The sequence below is a fragment of the Culex quinquefasciatus genome, chromosome 2 (genome assembly GCF_015732765.1).
Source record: "Culex quinquefasciatus strain JHB chromosome 2, VPISU_Cqui_1.0_pri_paternal, whole genome shotgun sequence".
Classification (NCBI taxonomy): Eukaryota; Metazoa; Arthropoda; class Insecta; order Diptera; family Culicidae; genus Culex; species Culex quinquefasciatus.
The window spans coordinates 12,317,761-12,342,113 of NC_051862.1; the positions used below are offsets into that span (position 1 = coordinate 12,317,761).

General features: G+C 37.8%; 1 protein-coding gene across 4 annotated transcripts in view; it reads left to right on the top strand.

Annotated features, from left to right (window-relative positions):
• Positions 1-23,616, top strand: part of LOC6038347 (DENN domain-containing protein 5A) — a 47,705-nt gene extending 24,089 nt beyond the window's left edge. Inside the window, exons 2-13 of one of the 4 annotated variants that reach the window (XM_038251396.1) lie at positions 10,303-10,828; positions 10,889-11,906; positions 14,188-14,441; positions 14,500-14,709; positions 16,573-16,765; positions 19,376-19,643; positions 19,885-20,253; positions 20,458-20,590; positions 20,655-21,051; positions 21,110-21,228; positions 21,281-21,925; positions 21,979-23,616. In XM_038251396.1, the coding sequence (XP_038107324.1) occupies positions 10,303-10,828; positions 10,889-11,906; positions 14,188-14,441; positions 14,500-14,709; positions 16,573-16,765; positions 19,376-19,643; positions 19,885-20,253; positions 20,458-20,590; positions 20,655-21,051; positions 21,110-21,228; positions 21,281-21,925; positions 21,979-22,168 (4,322 nt within the window). In that variant the 3' untranslated portion in view covers positions 22,169-23,616. Of the gene's footprint in view, positions 1-10,302; positions 10,829-10,888; positions 11,907-14,187; positions 14,442-14,499; positions 14,710-16,572; positions 16,766-19,375; positions 19,644-19,737; positions 19,774-19,884; positions 20,254-20,457; positions 20,591-20,654; positions 21,052-21,109; positions 21,229-21,280; positions 21,926-21,978 lie in introns of all 4 variants that reach the window. The other 3 variants (XM_038251398.1, XM_038251397.1, XM_038251399.1) reach the window with 3 other exon arrangements.
• The last annotated feature ends 737 nt before the right edge of the window (positions 23,617-24,353 follow it).

Sequence of the window (24,353 nt, forward strand, 5' to 3'; positions counted from 1 at the left end):
CGGTGTTAAAAATAAAGAGATGGTCCAATCAGCACCAAACTTGGGATTTCTGTTAACTATCGATAGATGAACGTTTCCTCCAAGTTTGGTCCAAATCGGTGAGGGTCGAGTCCAAAAGTGTACCCAGTTGACCTGGAATGACCCTTATTTTTAAAAAATCTGGAGTTTTTTTTTTTTTTTGAAAAGGTCCAATAAACCAAATTTTCAATTTTTGCTTTTTGGGTGTTTTTGGAACCGCCTTGAGTCAGGGGTATTCAAAAACACCCAAAAAGCAAAAAATGAAAATTTGGTTTATTGGACCTTTTCAAAAAAAACTCCAGAAATGAAGTTTGATTTTACCTGTTTTTTATCTAATTTTTAATAATAATTTCAGGAGTGTTAACGTTTACGAGTTTTCAGTCGAATTTTGTAAGACTATTTTTTCTGATTTGTCTCAAATTTGGTGGAGCTTACGGCTCCTCACAATTTTAGCAGTTGTCCATACAAAAATGGTACGTAAATCTTCCAAAATCTGTATCTTTGAAGGAATTTACTGATCGGTTTGATGTCTTCGGCAAAATTGTAGGTATCGATGAGGACTGTTTAGGAAAATGAAGGTACACGAAAAAGAAATTCCGATTGCTTAGTTTTTTTTTTTTTTTTTTTCACAAAAATTCAATATCTCGATATCCAAATCAATTATATGTTTTAGGGGACATATTACTGCAACTTTTTAGAAAAGTAATTTTACTCAAAAAATACGTTTTAAAGGGACATGATAATGAAAATTTTACCTTGCGCTTTAATTCCAAAATATAAAAGAAAATTCAAAAATTTCACAAATGTTTTTTTTAACATTGAAAAAAGGGCCATTAGTTTCTGAGATATTAATTAAGATTAGACTTAAAAAACATCTTTTTTTTTTGCTTTTTTTTTCTTTTATTCGCTGTATTTCAGAAACCAGAGGTCAAATTTTCAATGTCTCTTAGGAAAATTTATTGAAAATTTTTCTCAGCATTTGGACAAACATATTTTCAGTAGTGAACAATCATGGATATTATTTTATAAAATCTAAAAACAGGATATTTTTTCAGTTAAAATTAAACTTTAAATTGCTACCTTATAAATGATGCACTCTACAACATCTGTTAAATACTTTTCGGTTGTTAAATTAGTTTCAAATTTAAAACTGAAATTGAAAACAATCGCAAAAAAAAATGTTTTTTAAAATAAATTTTGCATGTTGTTAACAAACATTTTTCTTTTAAATTAAGAAAAATAAATATTAGAGTGTAACAAAAATGACTTTTTGGCGGGCATTCAAGGGTTTGTTCCGGTGGGCATACTAAGCCCAAATCCAAAATATGAACTTGATTGGACGTAACAGGAGCTGGCGGAGCTGTACCGAGCTCCAGGGTGCTCCAAACTTCAATGTGATATATACCAAAAGATGCGCAAGGACCTGGCCTACACGCTAGTGATGTTTTTGGTAAACGCTTCAGTGCCCAAAATGCATCAAAAATTGTCATTTTTGAAAAAATCTTTTTTACGGGTTAAATCCCATTTAAAATTGAAGGGCGGAGCGCCAGCTCCTGTTACGTCCAATCAAGCTCATATTTTGGATTTGGTCTTGGTATGCCCACCGAACAAACCCTTGAATGCCCGCCAAAAAGTCATTTTTGTTACATCCTAATAAATATATTTTTTAGTTTAACGTCGTGAGAGAAGGGAAGCTAACAAAACCACAATCAGCCGTCAACTTGAATTTCACCTGGTGTTAGTTACTACAAAAGGTGCCTTTGATATTGTGATTATGATTGTAAGCAATCGAATCAATTATTAAAACAAATCCGATCGAAGACGATTTTGAGTCAGCCAGTCGAATTCCGAAACGGAATTCAACTCAAATCGTTCATGGATATCGTTTCAGAATCCAAAAAAGCATGCTCATCACCTTGTTGAGAAAAGTCACACGCAAAAGTTTACAACCGACGGGATTCGAACCTAGCACTAACAGAGCGGGCTGGCGTCTTGGCCCGCTCGGCTATCAGACCAATGAAGAATGGGAAGAATAAACGCATATGTGAGCATGACTAAGGGGTAAAGTAGGATCCCCGTACTGATGACCTACATGTTTCTGGGTGTAATATTATATACAATCTCATAAAATAATGCAAAATTGGTTTAAGACCCAGACATTTTATACACAGTTGGATGAATACTTTTTTTTTTGCTGTGCTATAACATACTAACTAATTAGAATGAAAGGAATAGAAAGTTTTCAGTAATGATTTGTGTGATAATTATCAGAGTTTTAACAATGCTATAAATTTTCAACAATAAGTTTTAACATGTCGGAAACAAAAAGTGATCATTTTTGACGTGGTTTCGGTAAATTTATCTTACAAGGCATTGGTTACGAAATTTAATTTTGGCTACTTCTACAAAATTGTTTGTGTTGAAATGTCAAAATATTTCTTACAAAAAAACTAAATCATCCTCAACGTGAAACATCAATTCAACTTAACCAAGAGTAAAGCTTGTTTAAAAATAACTGACATTTTTTAATCAATGTAAAAAAAGTAGTTTACCAACACCGACTGCAAAAACTTTCTTCCATCGTAACAATCAATCCCCAACGTAATCTAAATTACACAACTTTTCACACTTTTTTCTACCTTTCTCTGTCAACCGAATGCTTTCTCATGAACCACGTTTTATCGCACAATAAAACTTTCATGAATGCGCAAAACCACCACCGCTCAGTCTAGCCCAATATAACCTCTTTCTCCTGGCAGGCTCAGGCAAGAAAAAAAACCACAAATGAGCTGCAGAACACTGCACTTTGCACAAGTTACGACACATCCAGCGACGACGACGTCGCGACTGATTTTCACCTTGTCAGGGTCTTTGCTGCAGCGTTACGATGCCAACCTGCTGCCATATGAATTTTTAATTGGATTATTTTGTGTTGTATTTACATGGAACACTTGCCGGCTTGTTTAGCAGGGCAGAGTTTGATGATTGAAAAAAAACTAAATTAGTTAAGGTAACAACACCTCGGGGTTAATTTCATTGTTATGCCATCGATGATGTTTAAATATATTGAAAAAAAAACTGCGACTTCAATACGATACAAAAAAATAAAGTGAGTTTTTTCTTGGAAAAAAACGACTCAAACAATAAATCGACGTCGTCGTGCTATCTTGTCGCACCCGCCATTTCGACGTTCCGAGAAAAACGCGTTTTAATGTTTGACCTTGAATATACAAAAACGAGAGCACGCAATGTAAACAATAACAAACACGTTTTGTTTGGCTGACCATTCTGTGCATTTTCCCAAAGTTTGGTTGAAGTTGGTTGCTGGAGTCCCGAGTTATAATTACAAATGTTTACGGTAGTCTAGCTTGTACGTGCGACAAACGCATCCTGACTTTCCTGGCCTGAAATCCCTTTGGCCTTTTGTCACACTTACATCAATTTTCATGGAGTGACAAGATAGCACGACAAGATTGAAACTACTTTCATATATAAAGTGACAAAAATGCACGGAGTTTTTTCGGTTTTTGTTGAATATCTCAGGATTGAAATCGAATTTTGGGGATCTGTGAAGGTCAAAAGGTGAGGCATTGTGAGTTGCACAATATGGCGTTCTTAACTCAATTTTGCCCAAAATGCACGTACGACAAGTTAGCACGATGGCGACGAAATCATGACTTCGATTGTATGTCCACAAACTAACCAATTGAACTCACTCAATTCAACTTCTTAAAACCACTTCATGATAGCAGTGTCCTTGCCAGTATACTACAGTTGATTGAACTTTACAGTCCATCTTGCGTATCGTCGCACTCCAGTGCACTTCAGAGGACTTCAACCGCCCAAGATGAGCAGCGTGGGGTCACCGACCTTTACCATTTCCAAACAACCAATTAGATTGATTGGCTCAACTTGGCGGCAATCGACGACGACTATGGCCACTAGCAGCCAGGCCATTTCCAAACCAATTACCATAATTTTGTGCAACCATCCAACCAACTAGCAAGTCAGTCGTGTATGTTCAAGTAGCTTCTCTTCCATCACATTGAACGTACTTCCCAGCACGTCTAAGAAACACTAGATGCCGTTGGTGGGTCCGGTCCATTGCCGTCAAGTTCACACAACAGCTTGCCAACTGGCAGTCAAAACTCTTCTGCTTTGATGGAAATGAAGGCAACACTGTAAAAATTACATGAGATCTACGTTGTTTTGCTTGTTTTCTATAATTCTATTATTATTTTATTTGATTTGTTCTGATTTCTTAAAAATAATCATATTTCAAGGTTTTTCTCTGTGCCAATCGGAGCTGCCAGAATTTATGCAATCAATGATGCGAGAAGCAATTATGCCACCACTGCCGACCACCATGGACGGACGGACGGGGGGCCCTGGTGTAATGCATTGGCAACGGTTATAGGTCGATCCACCGCTGACCGTTGCTGGCTGGTTGTTCGCGCCAAATCCATTAGCATACGGGCTTTGAATAATTCAGCGGCGAGGAGGTTTTTGGCTGGGCCAAAAGGGTTTCACAACCGGTAAAAGAATAGCTGCGTGGAAAATCGTGGGGAAAACAATTTGAGTCATCGCTCTTTTGTTTACGCGGGGTAGGTTGTTTGCGGGGGGTTGTACCTTTTCTTGCGACTTTAGGGCAGGGGTTCGAGATGAGATCGAGAAATACCTGTTGGTTGTGTAAAGCGATGGACTTTCTCCAAAAAAAGTTGTGCAACTTGCGGAGATTAAAATCGTGGGAGGTAGTTGTGCGTATAATGTTCATTGTTCACGGGAAAAAATTCTGCAAACAATGTCGGTATCTCTTTATTATCAAATTTGTAAACATTTAAATGTTTTCAAGATCGCCAACATTGCTTTAGATTTTTCAATATCAATTTTATTTAAAGTGTTTGTCCTTAAGCTACACGGATAGTAGTCCAAATCAAATCCGGCAACTTTGTTTTGTTGAATTCAACAACATAAAAATGATTCAAAAACCTTCAACATTTCTCTCGATTTTCACTGCAAATGTTTTCAAAATCGATAACATTGTTGTTCAAAATCGAAAATCATGTTAACGATTTTGGAAACATTTCCATGTTGTCGAATTCAACAACACAGAGTTACCGAATTTGACCGTTCGAGGTCAAAAAGGGATAATTAGAAAAAAAAACTGAATTTCAAATTTCAAGGATAATTTAAAAAAAAACAAACTAGGCAAAAGTATGACAAAATGTTACTGTCACAAATTTGCGAAATATCAATGAATTTATGAAAAAAAATTCAGCTCTAGTGTCACGTTTTATCCGATCTGTAGTCCAAATTTAAATTTTGCAAGGACGCCCCCACCCTTCTTAATCGGTCTGAAACATCAAGGAGCAAACAAATATTTGTTCAAAAAACTTCAAAATTTTAATGAAAAAAGAAGTCTAATGAACCGAAAATAATATGAAATGGATTTTCCTGCGTTTAAAACCATATTTAGCATATTTGAGATCTATCAAAAATATTTTATTTTTTTGGTGAAATTCCGTTGTCGGGACAATTCATAAACCACGTGGACTTTTTTGGAAATCTCAACCTTCCACCCTTCGCGGACAATTGTCCTTACAAAAAAATCTTTTTTGAATGGAGCGTGTACAGTGTCTACGTGGTTTATGGATGGTCTCTGTACAGTACTGGAAAAAGTTTTTTTTTTTTGCAAAAAAAATATTTCGCCAATACTTTGATATTTTGAAAAATAAAGATTGCAAAATATCTGGGCAGGCGTAACATGCTTTTTATAACATTTTTTTATTCAAATGTTAAAACCATTGCTTGTAATTTTTTAATTTCAATTTTTATATAAAAAACTAGGAATTTACCTTGTGCAACCTTTTTTTTATTTCAGAATTAATTCTTAATATGATTCCAGTTTTCCCATCAAATCTACGTATCAATATTTAGAACAAATTTTTGAAATAAAAAAATACATAAGTATATGATTATTGAAGTCTTATATATATTTTATCTTTCCTTTTTTATTATAATGTATATCAATATTAATGTATACAAAATTGTAACAAATCATATTCATTTCAATGTAAGATATTCGTTGGAATAAAGATTTTCTAATTATTTGTTAAGAACTAATTAATGATTGCAACTTGCAAGCATATTTTTTTGATATTTATAAGATTTAAGTACTTTTTTTATTCTAGGGATCGCTGAAATACTTGGTATTTCTAAAGAATTAAAACTATAGTCAATTTTGATCATGACATCTACTGGTAAAAAGTCACTTTTTATGCATCAAAAAAACTAAAATGTTTTTTTTTTCTTGGTTTTAAATGTTATTATTCATCTGAAATTTGAGTTTAAAAAACGTTACTTAATCCACCTTTAGGTGGTAGGTGCCTTCCTCGCATATTTTTATCAAAATATCTGAGATACGGCCTCAAAAAAAGTTTATTAAAAACACTAAAGTTTTCTTACAAAAACCACCCTTTTTATAATATTTCAAACTATAGCCAAATCGTTTTTTTAGCATGACTTTTGAAGTACTTTTCTAAACTTCATAATATTAACTAGGGTCGAATCGAATGAGACCAAAACGGTCCAAATCGGTCCAGCCAGTCCGGAGATAATCGTGTGCATATTTTTCGGTGCACGTACTCACATCCAGACACACGCACAGACATTTGTTCAGAATTTGATTCTGAGTCGATAGGTATACGTGAAGGTGTGTCTACGAGGTCGAATAAAGAAGTTCATTTTTCGAGTGATTGTATAGCCTTTCCTCATTGAGGTGAGGAAGGCAAACACTGTTTGGAATTGCGATATTTGCATTCCCGAAAAAAAAATCCGGTTACCGATTTTTGCACAGTTGTATTGCGTTTTTCTTTGGATGAATTAAGGATGAAACATGATTTTTGACTCAGAAAATGTGGGTACATTGTAGATATTTAGCCAATTAAAAAAAAAGAAATCAAATTAAGAAAAAAAGAAACTTAATAGATCATTTTTCTCAAAGAAGCAGAACCAAATATTGAAAAGTGTGTGCATAAATGTTGAATAATTTTTTCCATCTTTTAACCCAAATTTTCAATTTTGAAGTTCACTTATTTGGAATAAAAATCACTTTCAAACGCTTTGACAGTCATTTCCTGCTTTCCAGTAAAAAAATAATAGTTCTCTAAAATAAACAAAGTTTTTGATCTTGAATTTGATTTTGGCATTGAAATGAAATATCCCAAGATTTATGTAAATTAAGGTAATGGAATTGAAAACCGATAATAACGGCTTCGTTCGAAACTAGTGCATGCCACCTTTTGAAGGTATCCTGAGAAATGGTTAGATTTGAAAAAAGTACCTGTCCAAATGTATGCATTTCAAAAGTATTTTGATGATAAGGCCACATTTATAAATATTGTAATTTGATGCACTGTGTCTTTTAGGAAAAACGGTATGAAACCGGGATTTAAGAAATCGGCTACCCTGAATGTATTCTAAATAGTTTACGAATCATTTAACAAGTTTTTATCAAAATTTATCTTTGCCCCCCAGGTTATAAGTGGGAACAAAACCACGAAATGAAAATTACATTGTTTGCAAATCAACAACAATTCCGTTACCACCACAAAAAGATCTGTTTTTCGCCACGTTACTCTGATTTATTTTGCAAACCTGGAATCTCCCCGAGAGCAAAAGTAATTGACGTAAAACCCTCAGGTCGTCGCAGAGATCAATTTACTGGCGCTGATAAGGCCCAGCTCAAAGCATGACCAGCGGCGGTTATCAGCAAAACGATTCACTCGCTCAACAACTCAACATTTTCAACCACAAAAAAAAGTTCAAACCAAAATCTGACGTGTCGTTTGTTTTGCTTCGATTGTATGTAAACTTTGCGTGTTCAGAACATCGTCCATCGATTTGTTTTAGATATCAGTTATTACACGTGCCCCTCTGTGGTCGGCTGGTTGGATGGCGTTACCCCACACCAAGGTCGAGCCGGAAGTTCAATTGGTGGGTTGAGTTTGAAAATTACAACAATAGCGCCAACTTGCAATTATTCACTGCTGCAGCGCGGGTACGCGAGGCTTCTTCGAGAACTCGATTGAAGCGATTGATCCTTAGGAAATGCTACAAGTTCTTCTTTGTTCCAAACTCTCGACTGACCTTTCCCCCAACAAGAAGATCAAGCATCCCTGGAACAGTTCCAGCTAATCGATACTTGGCACGTGCCTCGCCGCAGAGCTCACACGAATCCCGGATGCCCAAGGTGGCGCGTAATGTCATCACCGTACATTCCGTACGTTTTTGGACCCTTGTTTGTTTGTCTGATTTCTTCTGCTGCAGCGTCATTCTTCCCGAAAAGGCGAAAATTCCGCTGCTGATTAAAGGCGATGCCATCGCCGTCACGAAATGACGCCACTTAGTCTCACTTTCTGTGCGCGTTGTCTCCTCCGTTCCTCGAGGACACCGTCGCCCAAGGTTCGCAGCTGGCCGAAGAATCGCACGTATCACGTGGCTCGTGCGGAATACCAACGAGTTGCAGCAGCAGTGCTTAGACGAGTTGTTCCAGAAAGTTGGAAAGGTTGGTCGTCCTGCCAGTGGAATTACTCAACTGCTTTCTCGAGCGCACTGTAAAAGCAGCAAGTACAACTTTTCTGCCATTGATGCCACTTAAGAGTTGGTGGGACAACTCTGGGCGGACGCGTGTCCTCGGCATGTGTTATCGTCGCGGAACACGGTTCAACTCTTGCCGCATCAGAAGCAGCTATCGACGACGATATATGGCCGTTTGGAGTACCGTCTAGACGTTCTGTCCGCGTGTAGTCTACGGCAGCATCCGAACCAGCACCAGTGGCACCAGCTGGTCTATTTATGTCTCTTCCTCCTCCCAGATAGAATCATCGCTTGGAATCTGTGTCTGGTTCCCATGGCGTCAAATGGGATGTCCTTTTCGCTTGGCCTTCACATTTCCCACACATTTTCCGTCCCTCTGAGGGACGAGCCGCGATGCGATTTATGAGTTCAAAAGTGGGAGGCATGAAGGGGGGTGATGGATGTTGGTAGCCCTCTGGGAAATGGAAAACGTCGTTCACGTGCGATGAAAAGGCAAGATTGACGTCAAAATCGGCGCAGAACGCAGGTGATGGACGGAGCTGATGGAAAAGTTTTCATTTCGGAGCGATTTAACCGGTTCGAGCATTTCAGGATTGTGGGGGAGTATTTTTAGCGGACGAGTTTGGTTTGCTGTTTGTCTTTGAAATATGGTTTCTGCGAAACGTGACCACTTATTCCTTGTTGATTTGTTTTATTATTTTACCGAATTGAGAAAACTTCTTCATTTTACCAATATTACTCGGAAAGCGCAATACTGAAACCCACAGAATTATTTCCTGGAAGGCTCTGCTTGTTCTATTTTATCTTATAATGGCAGACAACTCAAAACTAAAATTGTTTGGAGCTATAAATATCCCACGGGTGGTCAACATCCAAGACGTGACCAATTTGCGTGACTTTGAAATTCCAACGGAACCCATAATTTCCCCTCGGAATGAGCTGTAACTGATGACAGCCTCAATTACAATGTCGTCTCCACTATTCGTCTTTGTTGATGATCAAGAAGTTACGCAAACTTTCACGCACTTGTGTGCCACCCAAAAATTCGACTGTTGTTCTCCCTCTCTCCGCGGGGTAATTCAGTAATTGTTTGATGCCACGCCACCAGCGTATAATTTGAGAAAATTTGAATGACTTTACAGAGCGTGAAAATTGGGACTGCGTTTCACCAACCCATACCGCGCCCAACACTAATGGCTTCTGGCATCAAGCAAAAACGGTGTCAAACCGCAGTTGGAGATTGCACGATAGAACCTGACGACTCTAGCAGACACAATTGCGCTGCCGTACAGATTCAGAGGGGTTGACCTTTCCACCAGCTCGGCTACTGTGTACATAAGTTAGAAGAATTGCTCCATCCACTTTGTAGTACAGCTTGGAACAAAACTGCCGGCTCCGCCGGGTATGGTCATTAGGCGTTTCATAACAATTACGTCCATTCATCGTCACCACCTCAAGCTGTGGGGGGGACTGGCGAGAAGTTCTTGGTGCATTTTTCGCTCCATAAACGCTGCCAACCGACCTATCGATGGCTTTCACTTGCGAGAACTTGTTGCTCAGCCCACTTAGTCATCGTGCACACACACATGGTCACAGTCTGAAACCCGGGCCGGGCAGATATCGAATTACCGCGGGGAGTTACGGTTTTTGCTTATTAGTGTCGTTTGTTCCCTCCTTTATTCTCAGGTGACAGTCTACAGTGTTCTCCGTTAGACCGGGCGTACAAGAGCAAACCGTTGGCGCACTACCCGGAGAATGTCGCGTGGAACCCGTTCGACGCGCACGGCATCTGCATGCTGTCCCTGCCCCAGGGGTTGCGTTTCCGAACGCAGAAACACAACATCGAGCCGCGGTTTCACGCGTTCGCGACAACCCGCGAGGACGGCAAGCGGTGCTACGGGTTCAGTCTGGTGTTCTACGAGGAGGTCCGCAACCGGCAGATCTGCAGTGCCATGCACACGCTCCAGTCGATGTACATCACGGAGGTGTCCAGTTCGCAGCAACCGCCGCCGGGGACGCTGCGCCGGGTCAAGGAGAGTCCGGTGAGCCGATCGCTGCCGCGGCACTTTAAGATTGCCGCACAAGCGCCCGCTTCGGCGCTCAGCTATTACGATATTACTAAGGATAAGCTGTACGTAGCGAAAAGCCTTTCGCTAGTCTGTCAGGTGCCGTACGCTCACATCGCTGAGCTGTTTCTTCAGAATCTCTTCAAGTAGGTTGCTTGCTATGTCTGTAGTCTTCAAAGGTTTGCTTACATTTCCAATCGTTCCAGGTGTCTTCCCCGCCATCCCGGTTCTCGGCTGAGTCTCGAGAGCTACGTGTACAACATACTATACGAAGTGTCCACGCCCCCGCCCGGCAAGTCCATCCGAATATACATACCACCGGAAGAGCCTCACCTACCTCCCATCGCCACCATCCTGCAGCGTCCCGCTCTCAAAGACGAGCTTCCCTTCATGGACTTTCCCCTCAGGCTACTGTTCACCTTTCTCAGCGTTGACTGCGTAATCCAGCTGTTCACCTGCGTCCTGCTGGAGAACCAAGTTCTGCTACGATCCGTCGACTACCAGAAGCTCACCATCATCGCCGAGTGCATCACTTCCCTGCTCTTCCCCTTCCAATGGCAGCACGTGTACGCGCCCATCCTCCCGGCTTCGCTGCACCACTTCCTCGACGCACCCGTCCCGTTCGTAATGGGACTTCACTCGGACTGCGACAGTAGCATGCGCATCGGTAGCGAAGCCAACCTGTGCTACGTTGACATCGACAAAAAGTGCGTCCAACTCCCAGAAGAGCTGCCCGCGTTCCCACACCGGCACGATTTTATCGCGGAGATCAGTGCCGCGCTGGACAAGTACCAAGTACCTCGGGATCGCTCGCTCGACCCGCCCTCCATCCTCAGTCCGAAGAATCTCCTCAAGGACCACGACATGATGACGACGAGCTGCACTCTCCCCACCGGAATGCACGTCCGGAGGAAACACTCACTGCACGACGTCCTCGACTGGGACCGGCCCAACTCACCAGACCTTCCACTACCCCCGGCCGGCGTTCCCTCCCGGCCCGACGTTCGCCAGCGCATCGTGGACATTGTGCGGCGCAGCGGCGGCGACGAGGTCGACTCCAGCCCGAACGAGGTGATGCCCAGCACAAAACAGAAGACGCCGCTCACCACGCTGGAGCAGTACTACGAAGATCTGAGACTGAACAACTCCATCCGGGAGATCTTCCTGAACCGGTTCGTGCAGATGTTTGCCGCGTACGAGCAGTACGTCATCCTGCCGAATCAGGTGAGTTTCATCATATGTTGTAGACTCTTTTTTTCACTGAAAATAAGTCTGTTTACATCAGAATGCTTATTTTTTGTATGATAAACAAACAGCTGTCACTTTTCATACAAAAATGTTAAAATGAGGCATACGCAACATCGAACCATGCGGGTCAAAGTCGGCCGTACAAGCAAAAAAACACCAATTTCTTATGGGGATTTTTGAGCAACGAGAGACGAGATGGATCAAGAAATTACTCAGGAAATCTGATCTCTCTTTTGTTATGCTGTTCGTAAATGAGCTATTGTCTATAAAATCGACTGATTTTGACAGTTTCTTTTTTATTTTCAAAAAAATGTTTTTTCCGTGTAACCTATTTTTTCTAGAATAGTCTTCATACAACTTTGCCGAAGACACCAAATTGATCAGAAAATTCCTTTAAAAGTTACAGATTTTCGAATATTTACGTACCATTATTGTATGGAAAGCTGCTAAAATTGTATGGAGACTTGAATTGGTGAACCAATGACACAAGGGAAGGCCCCACAAAGTTTGAGCCAAATCAAAAAATAGAAATAAAATCGATTTCCGGTTTTGGTAGAGTTAGTTGCCTTTTCAAAACTGGTATTTATTTGGTACCAAACGATGTGAAATTTTGCATGCATTTTCACCTTTTGAGAGTTTTTTATCATACTCAATTTGTTTTAGAAAATACTAAAAAAAAATCACGATTTGGTATCAAACGAGGCAAAATTGTTTATGCATTTTAACTGAATTAGAGATTTTGGAAAAATACTAAAATTTTCACAAAGCACCGTATCTTTCGAAAGTGATAAAATTTTCAAAATTTTCAATTGGGGTTTTGAAGCGAAATTGTATATGTATTTTCACTGTATTAGAGTTTTGTTCTGGTAAAATACTATAATGTTTACAAAATACTGCATTTTGTCGAAATTACTAAATTTTCATAATTTTTAATATGGGTAATTATTTTTTTGTTTTTTGTTAAATAAAAAATACCTTTTATTAAATACTATTTTTTATAATATGAAATATGGGTATCAAACGAAAGCATTTGATTTCATATGCATTTTAACTATGTTTGAGTTTTTTTTTTGTAAAATACTTAAATTTTCACAGAATATGGTATTGTTTTGAATAAAATTGAATATATAATTTGCAATTTAGGTATCAAACGAAGCGAAATTTTATATGCATTTTAACTTTTAACTCAGAGCTTTTTGTAAAATACTATTGTTTTAACTAAATACAGTTTTTTTTAATATATTATATATCTATAATTTGCGAAATATTATATGCATTTTCACTATTTGAGTGTGAGTTTTTTTTGTAAAATACTGCAATTTTCACAAAAAAAATGGATTTAATTTTTTTTTGTTGTAACATACATTTTTTCAAAAATATGCATTTTTTTAATTTGCAATATGGGTGTCGAACGAAGCAAAACTTTGTATGCACTTCACTTTATTACAGATTTTTTAGTAAATTTTCACAAAATATCATATTTTTTTAAAATACTCAAATTTTCATGATTTCAATATGGGTATCAAACGAAGCAAAACTTGGTATGCATTTTCACTTTATTAGAGTTATTTTTTTGTAAAATACTCAAATTTTCATGAAATACCGAATTTTTACTCAACTACTTAACTTACGTTTTTACTCAAATTTTTGAAATTTGCCTTATGGGCAAGCAAGGCGAAATTGTATATGAACTTTCACTTTATTAGAGTTTTTTTTATATACTATGATTTTTACAAAATTCCGTATTTTTTGAAAATACTCAAATTTTTATAATTTGCAATGTGGGTATTGAACGCAGCGAACTTTTTATAGTGTTTTCACTGGATTAGAGTTTTTTTTCTGTAGAATACTCAATTTTTCACATATTATCGTATTTTTTTTCGAAAATATTAAAATTTTCATTATTTGTAAATTGGGTATAAAATGAAGCGAAATTTGTTGTGCATTTTCACTTAATAACATTTTTTTGTAAAATATTACATGTTTCACAAAATACCGTATTTTTTTCGAAAATACTCAAATTTTCATAATTTGCAACATAGACAATTTAGACATTGAACGAAGCGAAATTTTATATGTATTTTTATTTTATCAGAGTTTTTTTTTTTGTAAAATTGTAATAATAATTTCACAAAATAACCAATTTTATATAATATACTCGATTTTTTTAATTTTCAAAATTTTATATGCATTATCACTTTATTTGAGTTTTTTTTTAAATACTCCATTTTTCACAAAATACCGCCACCCGTTCCAGGCCCGCGAGGACTGGCTGAGCAACCGCGAGTCGATGCACAACTTCGACAAGGCGTCCTTTCTGTCCGACCAGCCGCAGCACCACCGGCCCTTCCTGTCGCAGTTCCTCGAGAGCCAGATGTTTGTGACGCTGATCGACAACAAGATCATGATGTCCTGGGGGGACGACGGCGGCGGTGGCTGCTCGCTGGACAGCATCAACGGCGACGTGGAGTACAATCTGAAGCTGTTCGACAATCGAATCAAGATTTTGAGGTAGGTTGTTCTAGTTGCGTCAAGGTGAACTCTATTCAAGGTGCCCGGTTCTTCGCAGGAAACGGTACGGTGGCGAGAGCATGATCCGGACCGCCAACTACGAGCCGTGTCTGCTGGCGCGGGAAACGCAAAAACTGCTGGACAAGCGGCTGGCCAGCATCGACATGGAGGTGGCGCCGCCGAGTGAAATTCTGGACAAGCGCCCGCCGTACTACCGGAGCTTTCCGTTGCTGGAGAAGTCCGCGCTGAACCAGGAGTGCGCCTCGAGGTACGCAAAGTACGCATCCGTTCATGAGTGTGGTGTGGACAAGCGTGGCTAGGAGGAGGAAGGAAGAGTTGCTTTGTGCTTTCGCTTGCCACCGCGCCGAAGAGTGATAAATCCAACCTAGATCTGGACGAAGCTCGCTGCTTGTTTTTTCATATTATTTTTTTCATTGTGTTATAGTTTTACTTGGATAGAGTATGTGATCAAACTAGAGTTTTTGTACAGTTGTCTAGTGTACGTCTGATTGTGATTAGCGAATAGTTGATGTTCTTTTAACCCATTGAGTTTGTGTGTTGAATGCTGTGATCATGTCATGAGTTTTAGATTGCTACGATTTTAGAAACTTTAGAAGTATTGTCTTCTTGTAAGCTGAATAAAATATTGCATGTAATTATTATGAACACCATTTTTCCGTACTTCACTCCAAGTCTTACAACAATTCAATACCGTTCTTACACTACTTTAAGTCACCTTTCACGGGGGATCGAGCCAGGTACGTTGATTCTGTCGCTTTGGGTGTTGTTTTTTATTCATGTGGGAGCGCAAAACATGGTGATTTATGGTTATGGTTCACTGGTTCAAACCGAATTGAATCGATTGCCACGCGGAGGCATCGAATTAACCGCCTCATTAACCAGGAGGTTTCCCGGTGTTTTGGTGACGGTTTTGCCGCAATAAATACACACACTCTATGGTATGTACAAAAAACCTTTCAACCAAAACGACCGGCAATCAACCTGCTTGGCTCATCCGAACTCAAAGAAATAAATTTTTCTAGAACCACGAGCAGCACTTCCTCTGTAAATGCGAAATTTGCAGTTCAAACAGACGAAACCGCGTTAAACACGCATGACTGTGCATGCCCTCAACATATTTCACCCTCGCCGCAGCGCAGTCGTGAGAAAGTGTTGAGTTTTACGATTATTTTGCGAGCTGCGTACTACCCTTCGTTTTTGATGTAGCTGCCGCTAATGAGCATACACTTAACTCTTTGCTACTAACCTCCTCAAGTGCGATGAAATCGTTAAAAAAAACACAAAAAATCGTGTTCACATAACTGCGGCTAAATAACACACGTTCGAAACCGATCGCTTCAGGAAGTCACGAAACAAAATAAAAATCCTTATTAATTATTGATTAGCAGTAAAGTGATTCGTTGAGGAACTAAAGTTAGTCTTTCGAAAGTGATGTGACGCTTCGTTCTCTGTAATTCAGTAACAGATTTATACTTTAGTTTAGCAGTATTAGATTTGGAACGTATTAGTTTAATCATGATGATTGAAATATACAATATTTTTATTTACATTTTAAAATATTGTTTCACTTTGAGTTCCTTAAAACTTCTCTGTTTGAGATGAAAATTTCTCACTGTAAAAAAGAGCTAGTTTAATTTAAAAACAGTAAGAAATTTTCATTTTCAGCGGCTTACAAAATTTTCCTTTTTATTTGTAATTTTTCCGTGCAAACAGAATTCTGCTTAATACTGAGAGAAAAAGAGAGATACACGTTCTCTCTCCGACAGTTGAAACATTTTTGAGAGAGCGGGCAGTCATAGAGACCAAAAATGCAGTTTTGTCGAAGAGAGATTTTCTTTTTCTCTCGGTCTGCAATTCGTAAGCACGGAAGTAGAACCAAACATTTGTTAAAGTAGCAACTTCTGTTCAACTTAAGGCACCAGGTAAGGATTTTTATTTGCTTGTACATACACCCAGCTCGCACGACACCGACGATTTAGGACTAGTTCGTACAAATGTGGTTTTGCATGAAACGTGTGCGTTTTATTTTTCGTTTTTCGGTTGGTTTGTTTTACTGCTCAAAAACTGCGGGCATTTCCGTGCTAAAAAACAAAACTTTACAAATTTCCAGAGGAAACAGCTTGCGGCGGGTCAAGAACGGCTCCAAGTGGAAGGTGAAAGAGATCTCGCTGGACGGGGGCAATAAGGAGAACGACGGCGGCGGCAACAAGTCCAACCGGAACTCGGCCAACCTGTCCGGGACGGAGATCAGCCCGGCGTTGATGGCGCAAGCCAACTGGACCTTCGTGGAGAAGCTGCTGAAGGTGAGTGGGCTCTCTGGGGAGTTGCATTGAATATAAATGATGGTATCGACAAATTCAAACGATTTATATAGTACTATTTGAACTAGGGTTGCGGTTGTCGGCATTTTCGGAATTCTAAAATCCCAAAAACAAAATTCGATTATAAATTTCCAAAATTCAGATTTTTTTTAAATTTTAAATGCTGAAATATTTCAATTCAACTTAAAACAATAAATTCTGAAATTCTAAAAAAAATAAAAAAATTCATGGCTTTAGAATTCTAAAATTGTTAACCTTCAACAAAGTTTTGAAACCTTAAAATACAAATATTCTGACAAATATTCAAAAATTTTTAAAATCCAGAATTAATTGCAAAATCCAGAATTCCAAAAAAAAAAATACTCTTATTTAAATTCTAAAATTGAATTCTTTAATTTTAAATTCTAGGCTTTAAAAATCTAAAATTTTTAAATCTAAAAATTCATATTCTAAATTTTTTTAAAATAATAAATTCTAAGATTTTAAATTCTAAAATTTTAAACTCTAAAACTTTAAATTCTAAAATTTTAAATTTTAAAGTTTTATAAACTTTAAATTCTAAAAATTTAAATTATAAATTAAAAAAAATTAAATTCTAATGCTTCAAATTGTAAAATTTTTAATTTTAAGATTTTAAATTCTAAAATTTTAAACTCTAAAATTTTAAATAAAAAGAAATAAAAATTCTAATATTTTAATTTTTATTCTAAGATTTCTAAAATTTTAAATTATAAATTATAAATTTTAAGTTCTAAGATTTAAAATTCTAAAATTTAAAATTCTGAAATTTTAAGCTATAAAATTTCAAATTCTAAAATTTGTAATTCCAAAGTTTAAAATTTTAAAATTTGTAATTCCAAAATTTGAAATTTGTCAAAATGCAAATTCTAAAATTAAATATTTTTAAATAATGAATTCTAGGATTTAAAATTCTAAAACTTCAAATTCTAAAATTTTAAACTCTGAAATTTTAAACTCTGAAATTTTAAATTCTGAAATTTGAAATTCTAAAATTTTAAATAAAACAAAATTTGAATTCTAATACATCAAATTATAAAATCTCAATTTTAAATTCTAAGATTTTGAATTCTAAAATTTTAAAATCTAAAAATTCAAATTCTGAAATTTTAAATTTTAAGTTCTAAGATTAAAATTTTAAAATTTCAAATTCTGAAATTTTAAGCTCTGAAAATTCTAACATTTTAAGTTCTAAAATTTTCAATTCCATAATTTCAAATTCTAGAATTTTAAATTCTTAAAGTTTAAATTCTAAAATTTAAAATTCTAAAATTTTACACTCTAAAATTTTAAATTCTAAAATTTTAAATTCTAAAATTTTAAATTCTAAAATTTTAAATTCTAAAATTTTAAATTCTAAAATTTTAAATTCTAAAATTTTAAATTCTAAAATTTTAAATTCTAAAATTTTAAATTCTAAAATTTTAAATTCTAAAATTTTAAATTCTAAAATTTTAAATTCTAAAATTTTAAATTCTAAAATTTTAAATTCTAAAATTTTAAATTCTAAAATTTTAAATTCAAAGATTTTAAATTCTAAAATTTTAAATTCAAAAATTTTAAATTCTAAAATTTTAAATTCTAAAATTTTCAAATTTAAGGTTCTTAAATTTCAAATTCTAAAATTCTAAATTCTCAAATTTTAAATTCTTTAGTTTTAAATTCCTTAATTTTTAAAATTCTTAAATTTTAGGTTCTTTAATTTAAAATTCTAAAATTTAAAATACTTAAATTTAAAAATTCTAAATTTAAAATTCTTAAATTCTTTAATTTAAAATACTTTAACTTAAAATTCTTAAATTTAAATTTCTTTAAATTACGAATTCTTTAATAATAAATTCTAAAATATGAGCTTCAATCATAAATTATAAAATGTTTAATTCTAAAATTTTAGTTTCAAACATTTTTTATACTAAAATTATAGATTTTAAAATTTTGAATTCTGATTTTCTTAAGTTCTAGTAAGACCGTTGCAAATATTTTTCAAAGTTACTGAAATTTCAAAATCCTATAATTCTGAAATGTACAATTCAGAAAATTTGAAATGCTATGATTTTAAAATCCAAAATTTTAAATTCTAAAATTTTAAAATTTTGAATTCTAAAATTTAAAATTCCAAAATTTTCAATTCTAAAATTTTAAATTCTGGAATTTTAAATCCTAAAATTTGAAATTATAAAATTTTAAATGATAAAATTTTAAATTATAAAATTTTAAATTAAAAAATTTCAAATTATAAAATATTAAATTATAAAATATTAAATTATTAAATTTTAAATTATAAAATTTTTCATTAAAAAAATTTTAATTTGAAATTAACAATTCAGAAAATTTGAAATTCTATGGCTATGAATTCTGAAATCTTAATTTAAAAAAAATCTATGGTTTAAAATATAGTAATCTTATGTTTCAAAACTCTAAAATTCCAAATTTTAAAATTCAAAAAAAGTGGTCTTGTCTTACCAGAATTCCGATAATGCGAATAAATATCCGGAAAACGAATATAAACTGAACAGATTATCCCAAACATCCAGATAATCCGGGTTAGTACAATAAACAAGTCTTCTTTCCCAGGACTGCAAGAGCAAAACCAAACGGATGCTGCTAGAGAAGATGGGAACGGAAGCGATCGAGCTGGGACTCAGCGGAGAGGCTTCGGTGACCGGAGTCGAGGAGAACACGATGATCGCGTCGCTGTGCGACCTGCTGGAGAAGGTTTGGTCGCACGGGCTGGTAAACAAACAGGGAAAGTCCGCACTGTGGACGCATCTGACGGCCTACCTGGAGATCAAGGACTGCCAGAATCCGAGCAAGCAAATCGACACCAACTATCTGACGCCAGGTAAGCGATTGTCGAAGGGTTGTGGGTCTTCTTACTTTGTTGGACTATGCTTAAATCGACCATGTTCCCTAAACATCAATCTTCTAACATGCAGCCTTGGCGTGGACAGTTATGAGGAAGCGGATGGATTGTACGTTTAAGTGTATATTCTAAATGTTTGATCTTCTTTCTGCTTTTGTTGTCCCTTTACCTTTTCTTTTGTTCTAAATCTGTTCTTTGTTTTATCCCCACCCTTAATTAGACGTAGCCAGCTGCACTACCCCTAAATCAAGCTTGACTAGCAAAGGCAAACACTCAAAGCACACCATTAGTCCCATTATTGTGTCACCTGTCGTCAGTAATTACGGTGGTAGTCCCGATACTAGCAATACCGGTAGTCGTAAGAACAAACTGAACAGCATAATCCGGCTCAAGCGTAACACCACCAACCAGTCAAAGCCCCCGATGGTGGCCCGTCGGAACGAACCGATCTCGCTCTCCTCGCCGGAGATATCGCCGACGGTTCCGAAACGACTGAGCCACTTTGTTCTCCCCAATATCATAGCCAATCTGGTCGGTAACAAGTACGCCAGTGTCCCCAGCTCGGACAACGGGTACGGTAGTATCAACGGTAAGTTCGGGCGAGCGAGTTCCTAACACCCCCTGACTGACTGTAAATACTAACATCTGGCAGAATACGCGAGCGGGAACTAATGATGCGACTAAACCTTCGGTAGTGCTTGGCTTGATTTACTAATGTGCTAATAACCTCTTGAGTTTGATCAATCTTAACTAACTGGAATTTCGGTAATGACCATCTAACCCCCAATTCAAGATCTTTCATCGCTGGCGATTGAACCGGAGATTCCACCGTCACCGACGCGCGGTCGTTCCAAGTCACGGGACCGCAAAAGTCTGGGACCTGAGCAGCTACGTCCGCTACCTGAATCTCTAGAGTTCGACATTAGGTATCTGCCGACTCAAAGTAATCAAAGTGAATCCCTACTAACATTCCCTCCCTCCTCCCTTCAGAAACATTCTCTCGATGACGGACATCAAGACGCACATCGGCTACGCCCGGGCCTGGGTGCGGCTCGCCCTGGAAAAGAAACTCCTCTCCCGTCACCTGCGCTCTCTGCTCTCCGATACCGCCCTGCTGCGGCAGCTTTACAAACGGTCCGCCTTTGTGCGCTGCGACGACGAGGTCGAACAGTTCCTGTACCACCTGCTGACGCTGAACGCGGTGGACTACTTTTGCTACACCAACACGTACCCCACGGCCAAGCTGCCGTACCGTGTGGTGATATTCCCGTCGAAGAAGGGCTCCGCCGCGACCACCTCGGCCAACGTGGTGATCGCCATTTCAGGCACGCTGGGCGAAACGCAGCTAATCAACGTGCCGCGGCACTCGCTGGAGTTTGTGTTCCATGTGAGTTGTTGGATACTCCTTCACTTAGGACGTTTTTGTAAAGATCCTCTCGTTTCAGCATAAAACGCTCGGAATACTGACTTCGCTGCGGATAGGTCACGACGACACCGGAATGTCCTCTAAGTGGCTGGTGGAACACGTTGTCGTGCGGAACGAGGTCTCCGGACATACGTACAAGTAAGATATTCAACTTCTTAAACAAGGACAGGTCTAACATTCTGTTCTACAGATTCCCCTGTGGTCGCTGGTTGGGTCGCGGCATCGACGACGGTTCCATCGAGCGGCTGCTCATCGGACAGCTCGTGCCACGGACCGTAGACAGTGAAGAGCTGGTTGAAGCGTGCCGGACACCTCCGCGAACGCGCAGTCCAAGCATCCAGCGGCCCGAGGTGCGTCCCTCGGACATCCAGCACATGTTGGGAGATTCCGTGAACGCGATTGTCAAGTGGCACTACCGACCAAGTCGGGAGCGGGACGCCAGCTCGTTGACGAACCTGCTCTGCGGCGAGAACGGCCTAGTCAAGTGTTTGGAGCAGGCGTTCCTGTGCGGGTTCCGCTCGCAGCGTATGTTCGGACGGAATCTGTACCTCTGGGATTACTTCGTGCGGGTCAAGGAACAGTTCGAGACCAGTTTGGTTGAAGAATCGGTCGAGTTGGTACGGGGTGGCGGCTCGGTATGCAACTCACCGCCGACGAGCGGGTCGAGTCCGGAGTCTCCTCCGCAAGGGTCCACCACGGTGCTTCCTCCGGTGGCGCGTCAGGAGCTGTCCGCCGTATGGCGCTGCTACTGCCATCTGATGGACGAAATCAACAACGTGAAGCAGACGCTTGGCAAAGATGGACGCTTCCAGCTGTTCATTTGCTTGAGCTTAAGGTCTCTTAAACCTTATGTTTTTTGACATTCTAACAACCTCCTCTAATTTTCAGGGAACACCTCCTGCACCGGATGCTAGTTCCGATGGCGTACACCCGGGTGACGACCGAGATGTACGAGGAGCAGAGCTTCATGCGCAAAAAGGGACTACTCACCTTTTTGCGGCAGATCATGGAACCCCTGGACGAGTTTCACATCGTGCTCGAGAACTCCATCACGCAAGGTATCGGATCTCACTGTTAAGCGGCAGGCAGCTACCGTACTCGCGACTACGAAACCTAGGTCAATACAGGCAAAGAGGTGCGAGAGAGGATGGACATCTCTCTCTTCGAGACAATTGTTTTCTCTCTCACAGAAAGCAGAAGAGAGATACCTGCTGTTTTGCACGGGAATACGATTCTACCGAAGAGATAGAAGGTTGCTCTTTTCGCAGTTCAGTTGAGGAGGTATTAGACTACGACAAACAAACTCACACTTTTTGTGTTTGACAGTTGGCGAAACTCGCAAACAAATGTATGCAGTTTGTTTGTTTGTTTGTCGTAGTCTTATACCTTCTTTAGTACGGGAAGATACAGAAATTTCTGTGAGTTTAGAATAAACAATTACTATGCGTGTGTGGGAACACATAATACTCACTAACTTCTGATTAGAATTTACGTCTTTTTTGTTAATTTTATATGCAACCTCGTTCGTATAGCAATTATGAGAACTGAAGCGAAACTGAATAATCGAAATCGATGGCCAAAGATAATAGAGCAATTTTTTGTTCCTGAGATGTTATTCATATTTTTTCCCCAAATTGTTTTTATACGTTTAGTATAGATTTTAGGTTTGATTTGTTGTTTTTCCGTTGAACGTACTTTGTTCCGTTCCAATTTTCTTCCATTAGGTTAACGGTTATGTTAATTTCGTCGTCGCGAAAAAGTTTGTGCCAAAATGAGAAAATTTGATAATGAGAATAAGTTAAACTAAAACTTTGAAACTCACAACAATCGATTTCGTTAGCCAGGCAAGCGAAACAAAAATTAAATAATCACGAGTGATTGAAACACAAAGCACGGTTTAGCGAGCATGTAAATTTATCTATCAGAGTAAAATCTCAAATGATTAAATGTGTGATAATAATTACTAAAGAGAAACAAACAAGGACACAAACAGCCGCAGACCAGCGGTACCAAAACGAAGTTGATTTAGCTTACCAGCAATTTGAGTAACTTGCTTGCGTGCACGCGTGACTGAGCTTGAACATAATTTCCCAGTGCTCTCGATATTACTATTAGTCAAACGATATGAATTTTAATCATTAGCAACTAGCATCCCGAATTATGTTGCCCTCCCGTGGCGATAACTATTCCGTCTTTGAAAGCATATGAAATCAGAATCGAATTCTAATTGGATAGCCCAAAAATTAAATTTGGAAAAAAAAAACCAGTGAACCTTCCTACTTAGCATTTCGTGACGGATACTGAAAAGAAATCCAAAATATCTCAACAAAATTGTAAACAATTACAAGAAAAAGCATTCTAGAGTTACGATAGTAGCACTACCACACTGATATATTTGATTGTATGTGTTCGTTGTAGCTGATGGCAGTAAAAACTATAGGTTAACGTTTTCGGTGGGTAATCTTCATGCGAGAAGGGAAAATAATCCACATGGAAGTGAATAAAAACAAATATTATGAATCACAACTTTAGAGTGTAATTTATTTATGATGACAACTCCATTTTAAACTGAAAACAACAATATTGTTACCTTGTGTTACTTATACAAACATGTAGTACCTGTTCCTAGTATTCAAGGCCACACCACTTGAATCCAGAAACTAGTGTTTTTTTTTTTGTAAATAAAGAGCAGTTCTCTCAGATTTCGGTAATTCGATTTTTTTTTGTATTTTTTAATCCGACTGAAACTTTTTTGGTGCCTTCGGTATGCCCAAAGAAGCCATTTCGCATCATGAGTTTGTCCATATAATTTTCCATACCAATTTGGCAGCTGTCCATACAAAAATGATACATGAAAATTCAAAAATCTGTATCCTTTAAAGGAATTTTTTGATCGATTTGGTGTCTTCGACAAAATGTAGGTATGGATATGGACTACACTGAAAAAAAATGATTCACGGTAATAACAATTTTGGTGATGTTTTGTTTAACTTTTTGTCACTAAAACTTGATTTGCAAAAAACACCATTTTTCATATGTTCATAGGATGAAGCGGGAATCGAACCCGCGCCACGAGACCCTAATTTTTTTAATCAATACCGATTTTTTTAATATTGTTTTCGAAAAGATCGGAAAATTTCACGAATGTTTCATATTGTAACATTGTAAATTGGACCATTCGTTGCTGAGATATCGACATTAGATAATGGTGGGTTGTTTGGGTGAGACTTAGAAAACATCAATTGTCCTGTTTTTAAACCTTT